This window comes from Cyphomyrmex costatus, unplaced genomic scaffold (genome assembly GCF_001594065.2).
Source record: "Cyphomyrmex costatus isolate MS0001 unplaced genomic scaffold, Ccosl1.0 scaffold882, whole genome shotgun sequence".
NCBI lineage: Eukaryota > Metazoa > Arthropoda > Insecta > Hymenoptera > Formicidae > Cyphomyrmex > Cyphomyrmex costatus.
The window spans coordinates 471,349-489,772 of NW_017280466.1; the positions used below are offsets into that span (position 1 = coordinate 471,349).

The following is an 18,424-nucleotide window of genomic DNA, read 5'->3' on the forward strand; positions in this document are numbered from 1 at the left end:
TTAAAAAAATTGCCATAAAATTTGTGGAATTCTGCATCTGTCACTTCTGCAGCTTTCAAAAATTCAGCACTAGGATAAATGCAGTTTCGGGATATGCACGATAACCAATCATCATTTTTATAGACCAATTGTGGATATTTATATTGAAATCGATGGGCCACGTATCCTGCCACGTAAATTAAAGCTTGTGATTTAATATCTTGTTCTGCGATGATAGTCTCGAATTTGTCTAATAACTCCAATTCAACATCAGTTGCAGAATAGTATTTTATTTGTAGTCCTACAAAAATTGTAATTTATATATATATATATAATACATATATTGATATATACAGAATGTCTAAAATCACCGGTACACTCCTTTTATCTCGGTGCATTTTAGAAAAAAAGCATTTCAGACAAAAGTTTTGGGGTTCAGAATGATCTGTTCAGTGATCTGATCAATTGTATAATATCTTCTCATATCCATTTTCAAAAATGGATAGATGATAATTAAAAAAGCTAAAATTATTATATGTTTAAATATATTATTTAACAATATAATAAATTTATTTGCCATTTAAAAAAAAACAAGAGATACCCTCAAATTGTTCATGATGATGGAATTAAATATATAATAATTTTAGCTTTTTTAATTATCATCGCTATTCAGTTTTGAAAATTAATATGAGAAAATAGTACTAGATGCGGTGACACGTAGATTTAAAAATCACATGACGACAAAAGAACTTCTTTTGAAAAAAATTACAGCATTTACACACTAGCTTAAGAACATCTCGAATCATAAACAACGTCTATGGCCCAGATAACATTTATGTTGCATAAGATATCTAAAACATATAAAACGTTTTTTAGAAGTCTTATGTCTAATACATGTTCTATAACTTATAGTCAGGTCTTAAATATAAGGTCTGACTATAAATACGCGTGTAAAAGACCAAAAAAGGTACCTCTTATAAGACATCTTTCAAATATCTTATGCAACATGCATGTTATTTGGGGGATTCCGCTTATAGACTTAAAAATCACTTGATAATAAGAGGTACCTCTTTTTGAAAAAAAATTATGTGCTAAAAATGTAAATTCTATAATATAAGATGCGATCAAACTTTTTATATTTAACTTTACATGTACAAAAGAATCTCTTATATGTAACCATACTTTATTTTATATTTTGTACTTCAGTACGAGTACATAAAATATAATGAAAGATGATAATAATTGACTCGTATGATTTTTAAAAATCAGTAGAACGTGTAAAGCCTAATCGAGTCTTGAAAACAAGTTGTTAATGTTTATTATATTGTGTGAATTTATATACTGCGTATGTAGTCCCCCCCCGCGACGCTGATAGATTTTCAGCATTGACGCATACATATTCACTACCGCAGTAATATCACTTAGTTAAATTGAGAATCAATCTAACAAATTTTTGATACCTATAACATCTTATTAGATCTTAATAATATGTTGAAAGACATATATTAAAATTTAATATTAGAGTAATAATTTAGAATCTATGAAAAATAAGATTGCGAAGACTACATACGCAGTATATAAATTCACACAATATAATAAACATTAACAACTTGTTTTCAAGACTCGATTAGGCTTTACACGTTCTACTGAGTACATAAAAATACTACATATTTTGTATTTAAAATTAAAATGTTGAAAGTTTCATGTATTTCCTAATTTAAATAATAAGATTAATTGTCAATCCTATAGTATTTGAAATATGAAATATAAAATACTTTTAATCTTTAGTTATTAATACTAAAATAAAAAATATTTTTATATAATATACCATAAAATATTATATAAAATAGGAAATTTTTTGTTCTCTGCTGAAGTACAAAATACAAGAATTGTCTTAAAAATATCATTTTTTTCAAATACGTGCTCTGTCTCATATATGAAATACTTGAAATACTCTAATTTGAAAAATGATATTTTTAAGATAATTCTTGTATTTTGTACTTCAGCGGAGAACATAAAAATTATTTAAATAGGTTATGAGTCTAAGCTCTGATGGCCACATCCGAGTATATTCAAAAATTCTTCGTGATCACTATAGTAAATATTTCGCGAAATAGATATCTTCGTCTGAATAGCACGTCGTTGAAGTATTAATATCTGATTCCATTGCGAATAACACAAAGCTCCAATTTTTCACAAATCTATAATTGTTATATACCAATTAATACTATTTTTTATTTAACATTCATCACCTGTGTATAATTGAAGTGAATAACGTTCATTGATTGGCTCTCGAGATCTTAATCCTATATAGCCAAAAATGCCTACTCCTTTAATCCACTATCACTGTGCCACTATACTGCTACTGTTCATTGTAAACGACGCATTTTAGGCTTTTAAAATCTTGCACGGAATGGTCGACATGTCTCGAGATATCGATCTCTCTTTCTCGACGCAACTCGACTTTACTTTCTCGATGAGAAGGGATCGACGCGATGGCCGCAGATCACAGATGGCCGTCCGCATTGGATCGCTTTCGGCCCTGATTTGCTCGTCGCACGACAGATATCTCGGTAATTTCAGGGGATTCTCCTTGATTAGTTCCAATTAGTTTCTACGGAATATTGTCGTCTGCTCCTCTCTGTCTCTCGTTTTGTCTGGAACCTCCGCACTAGTTTTCACGGATTACGCAAAGTCAGCAAAGACGTAAACGACCGGGAAACGCCATGGAGGTCGACGTGCCTGAAGAAAATACAAACGAACCAACGGCGATGGAAATCGATGAGGACACCTTCGACAGGACACCGAGGATGTCCGGAAGTGTTAAAGTCATGGCATCTTCGGGCACCATCGGCTCCGTATCTATCAGCTTACATCCGCTGGTGATCATGAACGTCAGTGAGCATTGGACCAGGCTCAGAGCTCAAGAAGGCAGCGATCAGTTGGGTAAGGTTTCTCCTTCAATAATTAACCTACGACACAAATCCAATAGTGGATGCAAACATTTGTGTACATTGCCAATTAAGGCTGCTATTCTGTAACTCTTTAACGACAATATCAATGTCATTATATTAGATGCTTTCCAGCAAAAAACAGATGACATAGTGTAACAGTGAATTTTTGTATTCTTGCTGTATGCCAAAATTAAACAAAGATGAAATGATTAGTGAGTTATATTAAGGCCCGTATTCAGTCAGACCTTATACTTAAGGCTTTCTTAAATTTATCTTTAGATGCTCAATAAACAATAAAATAATTCGTAAAGCATTTGAAGATTAACGTAAAGAAGTCTTAAATTTAAGGCTTGATTATGAATATGGGTATAAGTTTGATAGAAAATTGTATACATCAATAGTTCTTATACAGTTTTTTTTTACCACGAATAAAACTTGTATAACTATAATGTAATAATATTGTTATTGTCGTTAAGAGTTACTGAATAGGGACTTAATTATATTCTAAAAGTTATGACATTATGTATTAATTATATAAGATAATATATATTTATTTTCATACTTTTATAGATATATCTGTATTTAGCAAATTGTTTTTATGTTACATATACTATAGAATCTCAGAAATAAATAAACATATTTATTGATAAAAATGACACATAAGTGTGGACCAATATAAATCTGAAATGATTTTAAGATGTTAATATGCAGTGAAAGTATTTCCAGAGGTCATATATAGTCATAAATTTGATAAATATTAATAATTTTCTATGAATCAGTATTGTTTCTAACATTAAAATACTTTTAGTGTATGGTGCTCTGATCGGTAAGCAGAAGGGTCGCAATATAGAAATTATGAACTCCTTTGAGCTACTGTTCAATTGCATCGGCGATGACGTCATAATTGATAGGGATTATTATACTACAAAAGAGGAGCAGTTTAAACAAGTTTTCAGTGAAATGGACTTTTTGGGGTGGTATACAACTGGTGATATGCCTACCGAGAAAGACATTCGAGTGCACAAGCAACTTTGCGAAATTAATGAAAGTCCTGTGTTACTGAAATTAGATCCAAGACCAAAAAACACAGAGGTAAATTTATTTTGATTGAAATATGTTTCTGTAAAAAAGTATGTTTTTTCTTTTTTTTTATTACTTTTTAAACACATTAAAGTATTTAAGACTAATTGTTGCAGCATTTATCTGTCTCTATGTATGAATCGGTAATCGACTTAGTTAACGGCGAGGCTACCATGTTATTTGTTCCGTTAACTTACACGTTAGCCACAGAGGAAGCTGAGAGAATTGGAGTCGATCATGTACAAAGGATGTGTAACAACGATCAAGGTGAATGCTCAGTAGGTGAGTAATACAACAATGTAATTTAGATATCTTTTGTACTATGATAAACTGTTAAAATCAACAGCAAATAATCTAAATATCTAATTTCAGTGGCTGAACACTTAACGGCGCAACATAGTGCCATCAAAATGTTGCACGCGAGGGTGAAACTCGTTCTAAGATATGTACAAGCGGTCCAAAATGGAGAATTAAAAGGAAACCATGAGGTTCTTCGGGCGGCATGTTCTTTGAGTCATCGATTGCCTGTCCTGAACAATCCAAAATTCAAGGCTGACTTTTATAATGTTAGTATATCTTTACATTCATTAATATATACATTTAAAAGAACACGCTATAAAAATGCAGTTCTGTTAATTAGTTGTTTTAATCTAATATACTTTTATGTTTCTAGCAATGCAATGATTTTGGCTTGATGACGTATCTCGGTATCATAACTAAAGGCTGTAATAATATAAATCAATTTGTAAACAAATTTAATATCCTGTACGATAGACAAGGCGTAGGACGACGTCTACGAAGTCTCTTCTTCTGATATGTAAATAGACTCTATTGTTTTTATACATGTCTTTTTTTACTTCTTAGATAACTAAGTATCAAACTCAGGATTAAAGTTTAAACAGCCAACTTAATCGAGGGATAGTACTTCTAGAGGTACGTTGTATCGAATATAAATAAAGTAAAGAAGTTACATAGCAGTCTTTTTGAAATAAAATGTAATAGCAAATGATAGAGAGTAAGAACCACCCGAAATATACATTATATCGTTAATATCATTCAGAAGTAATATTTATTAAATGCTGTCTTGTATAAATGGTATGTTTTAACACATTTCAATTAACAATAACGTGTGATATTAATAAAAACTGTGATGCGTTTCAAGAGATTTTTGCTTTATGTTAACATCGATTTAATATTTAGTCAAATTATATTATAAAAAAAAAGAAAAAAATTTATATTACAAATTAGAACATCTTGTGATACAAAGAAATATGTCTAGTTTAGGTTCTAAGTGAACAGTCATAAATCATATTAATTGATAGTAGGCACTCGCATAATACGAAAAAAAGGTTTTAATTGCCAATTTGAACGCCGTTTTTAAGTATTCTTTGTTTTAAGTTGACACCTTTTCCCTCTTCAGTTACTTCTTTCTCATTGAAACTTTCTAAAACTAGAAAAAATATCGTTATTGCTTTTGCTGGCATATGGATATCTTTGTTAAAGTATTAGGGATATCCCAGATATCATAAGTCTGTTTTCTGTGGCTGAATTAGTGTACACTTTTGAAACTTTAAATGAGATAGGTATATGTTTGATATTTATCGAAAGCGAGAAAGAGAATGGTTTAGTGCAGGAACAGAAAACAAACCACATGACTGTCATCACATACGCGCAACACCTAACCGTACAACATTCATTTTTGCAAGAGCAATATTTGCACTATCTCGAGCTCCTTCATTGTCAGGTTCTACGGTATATGATAGCGAATACGATTTATGTACCTGGATTGTACTCGAGCTTTGACGAGAATAGCGTTATGATTATATATAATGCCATAATTAGCAAGATTTGTCATCTCAAACATGATTTATCTGTAAAATATTGACAGTAGCCACCTGCTAAATTATTTTTTGTCAATACTAAAAACCCTTTTAATTCATATGCATCTAACAATATAAATATAGCAATTTGCGATTCAGATTTTATTCGTGGACTAATTGAAACATATTTGGTTTGTACAATCGATCCAACATAAGATGTGCAGTCTTCTCTGAATGCTCAGCGTCAGCATCTGATATGATCATAGAACAGGTGTAGTAAATAGCGGTGGTATTTTGAAAATCAGTCTTTAAATGAAAAATCGATTGGATATATAATCGATTAATTCGAAGCAAATTTTAAGATGCCATTGATAACGACAAATCTGATCTTGGTATAACTAATCATGATTACCGCGGAGAAGTACGCGGAGAAATACCCTGAACGCAGAGAAAACTGATAAGATCAGTAATACATAGTATAATACATATTTATAATAGCTGCGGACAGTTCTAGTATTTAAAGGAATTATGTTACAAGGTTGTGCTTATAGAACTTTTTGATTCTGTTTTGATACCATATAATTCTAGCCATGTCTCAATGCTGTTCACCCGAATCCCAATTTCCATGAGAAAAACTAGGCACAGTTCTTTATTAATATATACTTCATATATAAATATATGTATATATGTGTGTATATGTGTATATATATATATATATTTATATATTTATACTATGTTTTTTTTTAACACTCTTATCATTGCTTAGACTGAGAAGTACAGCGAGAGTATACATATACAAATCATAGGATACTTTCACACGTTTTTGCTTTAATAATGGAAGACCTCATTTTAATTGATTTACATACTACCAAGCATACCTTTTCCTTTGTAGGCCATATTACCTATTCTTTATACCCCAATTTATGATTCCATAGTAGCGACTTATGTATACACACAAGTTTTATCTTCATAAAAAAATCGTCTATATAATATAATCTTTTATTTTTTATAAAATACTAAAAGTTTCCCTCTAAAAATCTATTCGCATATATATATATATATATGTATGTATGTATATATATATATATATATATACTTCGACTTAAAACATAGAACGACTTAAAAATATTATTGTACAAAATATAGTTTAGTATATTGTGCCTCATTAGTTATTGCATGTAACTGCATTATCAGTCACTCATTCTGTACGAAGTAAAATTAGAATTGACCTTTCGTACATGACTAGACCGTTATGATTGCAGATAAAGACCCTGTAATAAAAATTTGGCTAAAGTGAATCAGTCTTTTTGATTGATCAACACTTGTGATCCATTTGGTGTATAGTTCGAATAGCTTCGTACATTTTTGGAAAGTGAGAGAAAGTGAGAAAAACAAGGAAAGAAAAACAGATAGCTATCTATCCCCTATTTTTTATCCGCTTTGGCCAAACTCTTATTATAAGATTTCTAATTGCAGTGAGTTTGCCACTCTTACGATGACGTGACATTTATAACAACTGAACTTCCGAGATATCACGCTGTTTTTTCTCCATTACCTTGCGGAAATGTGACACAGATGATTCCTATAATATAACTTGATTCGACAGCACGATACGCTACATACATAGACTAAAAAATATCGCAGCGACTATCTATTTTTTTCCTATTTGATATATTGCCTTGTACAACGAATTGTGCGAGTTTGTCTGATATCATTTTGATATGCTAGATGAGAATAGTAGTTTGAACAAAAGAGAAAAAAATAAAACCGGATTAATCTCTCTTTTGCCAAAATAAAACTCGTATAATATGTTTTATCTAATACTACGAATTAGGGTTAATTATCGATTTTGCGTCCAACTACAGTCAAGTACTCGTTCAGTTCTTTTCCTTTTGTATGTCCCTTTCTCGGAAGAGTATGTAGTAATACATTATTAGTTTTTCAGTAGGCTGTCTTCGATCATGGTAGCCAGTACGTCCACCAGAACGGACAGCATCGAATCGGGCTAAGGACTCGATTTATCCATACCGATGATCTCCTCGAAGAGACTATTCTTTCCTTCCATCCGTTCCTCGATCGCGTGCATAGCATACCTCAACGTCGCGGCGGCAAGATCACCCACTGACCAACGTCTATCTATCAGAACTCTGCTTACAGTGTCTAACTGAAATAGAAATTTTAGCTAGAACGATGAATAGTTATATAATGAATTCGGTTATTTGCACTACACTAGATTGATGCATTAACAGCTGCTATACATAAAATTAGCAAAGTTAAATGTAAAAGCATATAAATATTTTAAACGGTTAAATAGTCTATAATAATATTGTCATATTGTTATTTAATAGAATACTATGTATAATATATTGTTTCATTGTCAAAATTAATTATAATGTGCCATCGCATTTAGATGCTTTATAATTTTTTTTGTCACGCGTACGCTCGTGCTTTCGCGCCCTTCGCGCCATAACACTAGCCCCCACGCGTTACACAATGTACTATTATATAGTTTTATATAGCTTTTCTTATATAACTTTATATAAGTATAGTATGAATCATTAGTAAGACGTTTACTATCTGAAAAAATTTAAAATTTTTAGAGAAATTGTTTTTTTATTCTTGACAATCCAGGAATATTTATAGAATTTTTTTGGGATTCAGAAAAATGTTTGGAATTTTATTTTTAATTTAAATTGTTTTCGAAAACATTGATTTCTTTCATTATTTCTTCTAGATGGTACAAAATATTAACAATCAGTTAGCAATAAACATGGCACACATCTGCATATATTCATGTACATTCTCGTGTATCTTGCGAGTTTATGAAAGAAAATAAGTAACAGTAGAAAACAATACTCGGCAGAATAGAGTAGCTAATTAAAATGCTGTATGTATATATTGCAGTACCTTCTCCTATATACTATAAATTTTGTAGAATCTCTGTTTTCTACTAATTTTTATAGTTTGAGTTGTTTGCTCTAATTTATTTCGAAGTTAGATTTTTTAAATCTCTAATTTCATCTGAAATTTTGAAAAAATACCTGAAAATAGTAATGTTCGCGGAATTTTTTTACACAGTAAACACCCTGACTATTAGACAATAAATTGAATAATATCGTTTCCTTCACCTTGGATAGACTGGGATTGCCAGAGGTGTAATAGATTAATCTTGGTGTGCCTGCCAAGGAGGAAGCGAGCCATTGAATAACGAGTTTCAGTTGCGGATCGCCTTTCAGTCTAGTCCCGCATCCCCAGTTGCCGGTAGCCACAGGCAATAAACATCCTCCCTGGGGACTATTTTCATGCGGCAACTACGCACATAATAAGACAATCTATTATAAATTTTGTCGCCGTGCACACACGTCAATTGACGTTTCTTGATATATAATATATATAATTAGTAAAGATTTTTTAAATATTTGCCGTTGGGAACGTAATTATCGAACGTTATTAACATTTCTAGAGATACACGTAACATACAAAGCTAAACGGTTATTATCGTTTTAGTTCACATGGAGAATTTTGCCTTATCGTAACGATAGAGAGAAGGAATGTATACGGGCAGTATTTTCGCTCCTGGTGGTTAATAACAAATAGAACAAAAGAACGAGAAATGTGTGAGTGCATGAAGAACTGTAAATCGGATAGACTGAGAGACAGATAAATGTATATTAGTTCTCTAAGGATTTTGAATGCGAGGAAGATGCTGATCTCAATCCGCGTGTCATGCATCAAGTCAAGAAACAGAAAGAGAATTTAAAAAATAGAAGAAATTAAGACACGTCAGACAGTCTTATCCCGACGAGTTACATCTTGGCCGAAGAGTCCCAAGCCATAGAAAGTGCTCTTTATCCAAGCGATTTTAAATAACGGATAGAACACAGTTGCTGTCTCATGCGATTATGCACGTGATGCGATTAAATCATCAGAATCACCTGCGAGACACCGAGCGTGCTCGCTTCGCGCGTTTCACGCTCGTTCGCCGTCTGTCCTGATTCGGACATGGGCGATGTAGACAGGCGTATGGTCGTATGATCATCGACTAACGTTTGGAACACTTCCGACGTGAACGTAACAGCCCAAAGTTTCCTACGTTGTACGTCCTTCGCTTCTCTTAACTCGCACGAAGCGTCCTCATAGCGATCTACGTATTCTTCGAATTCGGACACCTGTATAGCATTTCGGCTACCTATAGTCCAAACTCGAAACTTATTTTCTTTTACCGATTATTTTGCGTTAGATTAGCTTCGCTTGATCAAATCGATTCGGACTGTCTCTCATTCCATCTTACTGCTCATAACGAAGGTATATTTCGAAAATATATCGGTATGTTTTTACTAATACAAGTGTGTCTGTATGTTTATCACAAATGAAGGATCTGTTAAAAGCTTATCAAGTTTGTTCTAATCTAAAAGAAAGCAGTTTTGACTTGATTGAAGCAATGAAGCAATGACTCAACCAACACTAACTAAAAGTAATATTGTATAATATCAATTGATATATTAATAACATTGATATTATATTACTTTTAGTAATTAATTGGGAAGTTATCCTCTCTTAAGTGCTTCCTTCCAGGAATCAAAGAAGTCACGATCGTATTCGTGATTATTTCTACAAAGTGAATTTTCTCGCGAGGAAATAAAAACTTGAGCTTCTATTCTACTAAAGCTTTGGATATTCAGAGCTCTACTTTCTACTAATTCAGTTATCTCTTTCGCAAGTAACGTGTTTAGTCGAACTTGTTTCTTACTGATTGCTGTCTCCGATTTTTCTGTCGAGCAAGCTCCAAGCTGAGGCTCCTCACAGCTAAGGCCAGTTTGTGCTGCTGATTTACGTCGTTGGCGTCGATGAACGGCTGCGGTTCACCCTCTTGGACCGGCACGCCGGCGAACGATTCACTCAAAGCACGTTTCAAAAGTGAACCAGCGAACCGTACAACCGCCCGATCTCTCGCATCTAATTCCCGGTTCTCGTCCGCCACTATTGGATCCTCCAGCCACTTTGACAATTGCTCGTAGACCTCCTCTAGCTCGGAACAGAAATCTACGCGCATGAAAGTTTCAGTTTTTCACTTGGTTTATCCTCACCGGAAACAAACATCATATCGTGCGTAAGCAATCTTTATCAAATTATACTCGCCAGAATTGTATTCGGTACTGAAGCTGTACTTGCTGCTCGCGCTCGTGTCTTTCCTTTGGAACATGGGTCCCTGACTCTGCCGAAATCGGCCAAGCCACTTTTGCTCTGCTTCCAGAGACTCCTTCAGGAACTCTTCGTCCACCGTTTCGTCCCGCAAAACGAAACCCCTTGAACCTCCTCTTCTCAACCTACAAAGTTAAGTTCGGTAAAAGTCAATTCAAATGATACATGAAAAGTATTGAAAAAAAAAATGGTGTTATGTAGTCTAGCGTTGCGCCAATGTTTGTTTTATAAAAATAAATGTCGACTCACTTGATATCTTGATCGCCGACGTGGCTACCGCTGACGCTTATACCAACGGCATAACTGCTCTCGCTGGAAGAAGTGTTCGAGGAAGTCACCCCCGTTGCCGTACTCTCTCGCTTAAGAGCATCTTTCAATCGCTGCGCGAAGGTTCCTCTCCTCTCGGGGGTATCTAATTGCGTGCTGTAGCATTTGGTCACTTTCTGCTCCTCTTCCTCTGAAAATCGTTCGGTCAATAGAAAACACATTTTTTTTTCTCTTTAAATTATCCCAGAATCGTATGCATACCAGGTTCCTCGTCGATGGTCTCCTTAGCGCTGTGGAAACTGTCGGTGCTCTGACTGTTGCAACTACTGTAGACCGACATCTGGCCGAGTTGTCGTGTCACCGGCAGTACCTCACCGCTAGATCCAAGCACGATGAATCTGTTCTTTCGGTTTGTGTAACTCGCGTCCTTGCACACTTTGTGAGGACTAGGCGGTCTCATCGATTTACCGTTAGGCCTGCTACGCACTTCCGTCACGTTCTCCAATCTGTGTCGTTCATCGTGGAGAACCTGTTTATCTATATCTATAGAAGAAAATGCAAGTTGTAGATGCCAAAAGACAGTGATTTTAGCGAATTATTATAGACGGGAAATTATGCGCGATCTCCCACCTGTCTTGGAATTATTGCTCGTTGCGAAAACTTTATCCTCGCCTTCCATTTCCGGCGGGGTGCTGCTAAAGCTCTCACCGATCGGCGATAATCTGCGGGAGCCCAGGCCGATTTCCGCTTCCGGTTCATTCTTGATCGGATCCGTGGGGCTACTGGGCATATATCTCTGACGAAATCCCAGCAGAGACTTGTTCATCTCCCTCAAGATATTGTCCTCCTCGAACTGCGTCAACGGCAATCGCGAGTAGTCCTCGGGATCTATGCAGCAGACCGTTACCTGCGCTCGGAAAACTGTACGATTGTTTGCCTTCCCATCGCAGATAGCGTGAAAATCCGCGCGAATCCGAGATCCCGCACTTCACTCACCACGTTCGGCTTCGAGATACCCTCGAATATCGCCTTATGCCGCGGATCATTTATCCTCGACATATGCCTGACACCCTCGATTATTAGTACTTCGTTGTCTTCTAAGGCCTCGACGGATATTATCGCAGCGAGCATCTCCGGATGTGTCGCTACCTATTAAAAAATCAGATTTGTAATCTCGATTTGATATACACATTAATTCTAATTATATATATATATTAATATATTGAAGAGTGAATCTGGAGTTTAAACAAAAAAAATAATTCCAAGACAGGTGAAGACGAATTTATTTAAATCAATTTTTTTGCTTCTATGATCTTTATATCATATAGATAGTTTTAAGTTTTTCTTTAAAAATTGATTGAAAGAGAATACTTAGCAAATTTTTTTCTAATTTATTAAAAATCGTAAAATAAAGCCTAAACAACTTGCGTATTCATCTTTTTTTAAGTTCTAAGTTCACCAAAAAATATTGACATATAATTAAGAAGATTCTCGATGTGTAAGAATTATAATTATGATTATAATTTTTTCTAATTAGTTACATGTACAGTCTCCTGCGTGACGTCGCCATCCAGCACGCCGCCGCCAATTTTAGCATTCGCGAAACAAACTTGCAGTACTTTTGATTCCGCCTCAACTCGTTCCAACCGTCCCTCGTGACGTATCGTAAGTGGACATAGAGGTACGTTACTTTCCAACCAATCTTCAATGGTCAGCCATTGCTTAGCCGTCATTACCTGCGCGAAATTAATAAATTTTATTTTCACTTTATAAAAAAAATGAGAGGGAAACGATTTCAAAATTTGAAATAAGAATTTTTTTAAATATCAATTTAATCGTGTGCATTGTATACCTGTCTAGAGATGATTAGACGACCATCGAGTGCATGCTCCGTCTCGAGATAATTATAATAATGAAAAATACTTTTGAGTTTGGCTTTCTGTGCGTTTCTGAAAAACGATAAAATATTTAAAAACTCATCTCACTTTTTCCATTAAACTCAAAGTAGTAGATTATTTCTTTAACGAATTGATGATGTGCTTGCGGGAGTCACTCACTTGTGGAGGTGTCTGAAAAAGTTTGTAAAGTTGAAATCGCGCAATGTGGGATGAGTCTTCGCTGTTCTCTTCGGATACGTTGAAAAGAACGCGTTCGCGATTAAGGAGGAGACGAAGGCGTAACTGTACTCGACGCTGTCGCCTACGTAAAGTGAATTAATTTTTGTATCATCGAAATCTACTTGTATATCTTACAATTATGAAAAAAAACATTCATAATTTCTCATAATACTTTTAAAAGATTTTTATATTTGACATTTATAAATATTTCTGAAAAATATTTTAATTTTCTATACAGATTTTGAGTATTCTTTGGAAATTACAGACTGAAAAATCATAAAATATATATCTCAGAATTCACGTATTTATGTATGTTTACATAAAGAATTCTAAAAAAAACTGCGAACTTTCTCATTATTTCTGAAGTGTTCCAATCGTATAAAAATTTGTATTAAAAAATTTGAGAATTTTCTTAAATGTTGTGAAATTGTACAGAAATTGTGAAAATTTTTTATATTTTTATGTATAAAAGTTATGAAAAAAATTATGTGAAGAATTCTAAGAAAAATTTTCACCACACAGAATAAATAAATAAATATTTTAGAAATACCGATTTTCGAGATTGTTAAAAATAGTTTAATAATAAGGTACTGTTTAATATGATTAAAATATTTTGAAGAATGCCGAATCTTGCGATACCTTGCTGTTGGAGACTAAAATGTAAGCCTTGGGGGGGTTTTGTAGATTTTAAGGCCTTTGCCTGTTCCACTATTCGCGGTATTGTCTTCGTGAACACTTGCTCCCGTTCCGCAAGATCGAGATCATTATCTAGGAAGGTTCCCAACATGGAGAATAGGTCGGCGTCTTGCACATCTTCCTCGGGATCGAGGCTTATACTGAAACAAATGTATTGCATGTTTCAATGTGCCGTAAAAGTAATTATTATTTATCGTATATACTATATAATTAATTGCTTATCAAATCCATTTTTCCGTCTTACATTCGCTCTTTTACTTCAAAAGTGATTTACAAAATTATAAGTTTTCTAGAAAAAATTGCTTTTCAATCTATCGGAAGATTATTGATTAATCAAAATAATATCAGCAAAAAGAAGATATTTTTAATAAGATATTATTTTTGTCATTTTGGTTTCACAACTGTTAAAAAAAAACCGATTATTTTTTAATTGCGACGATTTTACAGATTATTTTAAATCAACTTTTCTGTGTTATGACAATTTTTTTTTTTTAATTAAATTAGTTCACTTTTGATGTTTGATTTTGTAGGATAATGTTTACTTAACTCATTCGTGGTAATAATTTAAAAGTTTTTTTAGTTATGTCACTTTTAAAGTAAAGAAGCGATATATTAAAATGGTTTTATTAAAATATCTAAAAATTTAGTTTGATACACATCTGAAAATAATTTTATTGAACTTTAAAAATAATTATATAAGATAAATTTGTTGCTAAAATGTTAAAAATTTTTGCAGCATCGTTCATCATATTTGAGATTCTCATGTAATTATTTTGACAGTCTAATAAAATTATTTTCCGATCTGTATCTATTATAGTTAAATTTTTAGATATTTTAGCCGTTTTTTTCCGTGTAACATTAGGTAATTAGAATAACGGACCACCTTCCGATGATATATTGACATATGTGGTCAAAGTCACGATCCCGAGTGATCTTCAGAAGGTTTTAGCCGGCAGCTGTCCTTCGTTAAAAAGTTATTAACAAAAAAAGTTTTGCTTAAATAAAAAAAAATGTCCTGCTTTAATATTCACTTAAATAAAATGAAAAATGTATAGAGGCAATAGGGTCCGCTTCCCTCCCCCTACGGGGGAGCTTCACTATTGTAAAAAATAACCTAACCCAATCCATCTTTTGGTATGAGGTAGTTCTCGTTTCGCGTGGGAAGTCGAAACCCACGTGCAACAGTACAGGCATGTGACTTTCCATGCGAACGCACTTTCATGATTGTACTGTTACACATGGGTTGTGACTTTTTACGTGAAGTGAGAGCTACCTCACATCAACAAATAGGTTGGGTTAAGTTATTTTTTATAGTAGTGGAGCCCCCCCCACAGAGGGGACGGAACTATTGCTTTCACGCGAAGCGACTCTCACCCAATCTCTTCCTCTGGAGCTCGCAACTTCCATGTCGCTTTATGTTGTAAAGTGTATGCGTGAATGCGGTAGATTTCGTCACCCTCTCTTACGGAGGGGGCGAAATCTACCTATTTTTTGGTGTGAAATAGCTCTTGTTTATCGCGTGGAAAATTAAACGTTTGTAAGCAAGAAGAGGTGTAGAATGGTACTTCATATCCTATATATATATATATATAGTAGGAATAGTACGTTCTTTTTGAAACTTTTTTTGCTAATAACTTTTTAACGAGAGTTGACCGCCAAGTAAAACCTGCGGAAGGTTACTCAGGGTCACGACAACGTATGTCAAGGTCATCGGAGGATGGTTCGTTATTCTAGATAATTACCTAGCATTACTCTAGAACAGAATTTAATTAAGAAAAGCAAGTATTTTAAATATATATAATATTAAATATAAAAACATGATATGCGTTAAGAGGCGATGAGAATGAAAAGATAAGTAATTATGCGAGTCGTACTTGCACATGTCATGCAATCGTTGCATGACGTCTACTAGGTCCTCGGAGTTTTTAGCCGAGGCGGCCTTGTCCAATTGCTTTACAATAGCTGGCCACCAAGGCAGATCACACGGTAACATTACTAGAGCCATTGTGGATCTGTGAGGTACAGAAAAATAATCGGAATGTATAATTTAAGCGGTGTGACCACCGCCTTACTTAGATGGGGTTACAGTCCTCGTTAGAAAGACGCGTCGAATGGATCTTTCGGAAGTTAGTACAATGTGCAATTTTTCATGCATCCAGCTAGACGGGTATACTTTGGAAATACGCTGATCGATTTGAATTTACTGTCGTGGCGTGATATGTCAAAGTTACGCGAAATGGACGCGCCAAAGTAGCGCGATCGTGAAATAAAACTAGTCGAGGGAAAGTCATAATCGGTCCCCTCCCTACTCATAAATCTCCCGTTCCTAATCATCTGATGCGTTTATAGTACACGACTCATAGATTTATTTAATAATCAATTGACAAAATTTCTTTTTGACTATATGATTCAAATCGAAACCAATCGTAGCTTAATGAGTATTCTCATGTTAATAACTATGTTATTCTTAAATCCTTATTATACTTTTAAAATTCCTGATTTTAATATATATATATAATAAGTCAAACAAGACTGCAAAATGACTAAATTATTTAAATAAAGAAAGGCAATATATGATCGAGATCAGATTTTAGTGCCTAATAATGTTTATATGTAAATTTTAAATACTTCGATGTGAATACTAATTAACAGTAATATAACATCAATGTTACAATTTCACATTTAACGTAAATATAACACATTGTATATAACAGTTATGTCGATAAAAGTACAATTATAACATTAATGTAATGTTACTGTTTTTTTTGCGTTTATTGAGATATTTTTCAATTATAGACTTGAAACGCAAATATAAACTGAAACTAAAATAATATCACAAATTAAATTAATCATCATTTTAATATATTGTAATGTGTGTGTATGATAATATTATTAATATTTCGGTCTTTTATTGCATACGATGGATGGTTCGTATCCTGGATTAATTTTTATCATCTCTTACAAATATATACAAAAATTATAAAAAATAATTCTTATATGTATATATTTTAACATCTTTAAAGAGAATTTATAAATTTGTGTATTTAAAAAAAAAAAAGATACAGATCATTATTTAGCCAAACACTCCTAGATTTAAAAAATGCACAGGACATGAATAATCCAATCGTGTATTAAGGATTAATAATGATTAAACATTTAGTCTCGATTGTAATTGGCCTTTCGTGTCTTGATCGCACAATCAGATCCCAGATGCTATAGCCTTAAAGTTTTAAGTACGTTTAAGATATTAAATTCCGATTTTTAATTTCGCGCAAACTCTCGATGTTTAAATAGTAATTATACTGATAACTCGATATATAAATAGCTCTTAAGGATTTGGATTTTTTTAATTCTAGAATTTCTAAGTACTCTTCCAAATTTTAAATTGTACAGCTAGATCACAGATGCTGAAGTCTTAAAAATTTTGAACACGTCTATATTTTTTTAAACTATTGATTCCACAATGTTTTAAACATCTAGTAGATTGAATGCAAAAGAATCCGGATTTTCTCATTACGTCGATTATTTCGCGATCTTATCCCACGCGTCTAAAGCGTCATCATTCGTATTCCCTCTCGAGAAGAAAACGCCTGGTCACGCACGCAGGCGCAGGCCGGAGGGTTGGCTGGTTAGTAACCTCGTCCCACGAGGCGAATATAATTAGTCTGTCTTTCACCGGGGAGGGAATTCACCGGTCGTCGACGGGGACGGCGACGAAAAGCGTACGACCGGCCGCCACCGCAAGACCTCCAGCGCTGAGCTCCGTTTACATAATCACCTCCTTTGTCTCTCGCGGCTTACGGCGGATCAGCTGACGCGTATAAACGATGGGTCTCACGTCTTGCGCTCCGTCGTCGCGACGATCACCAACGGCGATGATCCGGGCGTCCTGATCGCGAAACGCCGACACATAGTCGAGCGGGAGAGAGTGGCGCACGACGACACTCTCGCGTTTTGCTACCCCATCAGCCGCGGCCAGGAGCAACCCTGGCAACGGAGTATTCTCGTCTCTCGTCGTCCCAAGTCTTCCTCACGCGATTTACGCGGAGTAAGATTTTCTTTACGGAGTCAAACTCTTGTAGGCCGAAGTATTCACGGTCCTATTCGCGAAGTATTCGCTCCTCGAATCAGAACCGACCGAGGCACCTCTGAACAGTCTGGACTCCAGAGACGAGGGTGTTTTTCTTAGAGGAGGAAATCCGGAGTATACGAGCGTATCGCACCCTCCCGCCGCGCCGGCTCGATTGATCGTCGTCGCGGCCGCAGCGGAGTCGAACGGAGCCGAGCTGAAAGGCGTCGCGCGAGTAGC

General features: G+C 34.5%; 2 protein-coding genes across 5 annotated transcripts; one reads left to right on the forward strand and one right to left on the reverse strand.

Moving 5' to 3' along the window:
• Positions 1-2,470: 2,470 nt before the first annotated feature.
• Positions 2,471-7,855, forward strand: CSN6 (COP9 signalosome subunit 6). 4 transcript variants are annotated; one of them, XM_018549780.1, is made up of 6 exons: positions 2,471-2,925; positions 3,742-4,025; positions 4,130-4,295; positions 4,386-4,579; positions 4,687-4,830; positions 7,779-7,855. In XM_018549780.1, exons 1-5 carry the CDS (start codon positions 2,706-2,708, stop codon positions 4,825-4,827), a joined length of 1,005 nt encoding a protein of 334 aa, XP_018405282.1. In that variant the 5' UTR covers positions 2,471-2,705; the 3' UTR covers positions 4,828-4,830; positions 7,779-7,855. The 4 variants fall into 4 exon arrangements, with proteins under 4 accessions (XP_018405282.1, XP_018405284.1, XP_018405283.1 ...); XM_018549782.1 differs by having other exon boundaries at positions 7,782-7,833; XM_018549781.1 differs by having other exon boundaries at positions 7,771-7,825.
• Positions 7,620-16,120, reverse strand: LOC108781718 (uncharacterized). The gene is made up of 14 exons (XM_018549778.1): positions 15,990-16,120; positions 14,059-14,255; positions 13,360-13,501; positions 13,155-13,251; positions 12,844-13,038; positions 12,299-12,451; positions 11,933-12,209; positions 11,564-11,839; positions 11,285-11,492; positions 10,973-11,160; positions 10,584-10,876; positions 9,769-10,002; positions 8,962-9,144; positions 7,620-7,997 (listed from the first exon to the last, which is right to left on the reverse strand). The coding sequence occupies exons 1-14, from the start codon at positions 16,118-16,120 to the stop codon at positions 7,839-7,841; spliced, it is 2,733 nt and encodes a 910-aa protein (XP_018405280.1). The 3' UTR covers positions 7,620-7,838.
• Positions 16,121-18,424: the final 2,304 nt, after the last annotated feature.

What these genes read in the sequence shown, in the direction of transcription:
- LOC108781718 (XM_018549778.1), bottom strand. Translation starts at nt 16,120, where the DNA reads ATGGCTCTAGTAATGTTACCGTGTGATCTGCCTTGGTGGCCAGCTATT. An exon ending in GTATCTCGAAGCCGAACGTG is followed by an intron (nt 12,210 to 12,298) that starts GTGAGTGAAGTG and finishes TTCCGAGCGCAG; the next exon opens with GTAACGGTCTGCTGCATAGA. An exon ending in AAAATCGGAGACAGCAATCA is followed by an intron (nt 10,003 to 10,583) that starts GTAAGAAACAAG and finishes AATGCTATACAG; the next exon opens with GTGTCCGAATTCGAAGAATA.
- CSN6 (XM_018549780.1), top strand. Translation starts at nt 2,706, where the DNA reads ATGGAGGTCGACGTGCCTGAAGAAAATACAAACGAACCAACGGCGATG. An exon ending in CAAGACCAAAAAACACAGAG is followed by an intron (nt 4,026 to 4,129) that starts GTAAATTTATTT and finishes TAATTGTTGCAG; the next exon opens with CATTTATCTGTCTCTATGTA. An exon ending in TCAAGGTGAATGCTCAGTAG is followed by an intron (nt 4,296 to 4,385) that starts GTGAGTAATACA and finishes ATCTAATTTCAG; the next exon opens with TGGCTGAACACTTAACGGCG.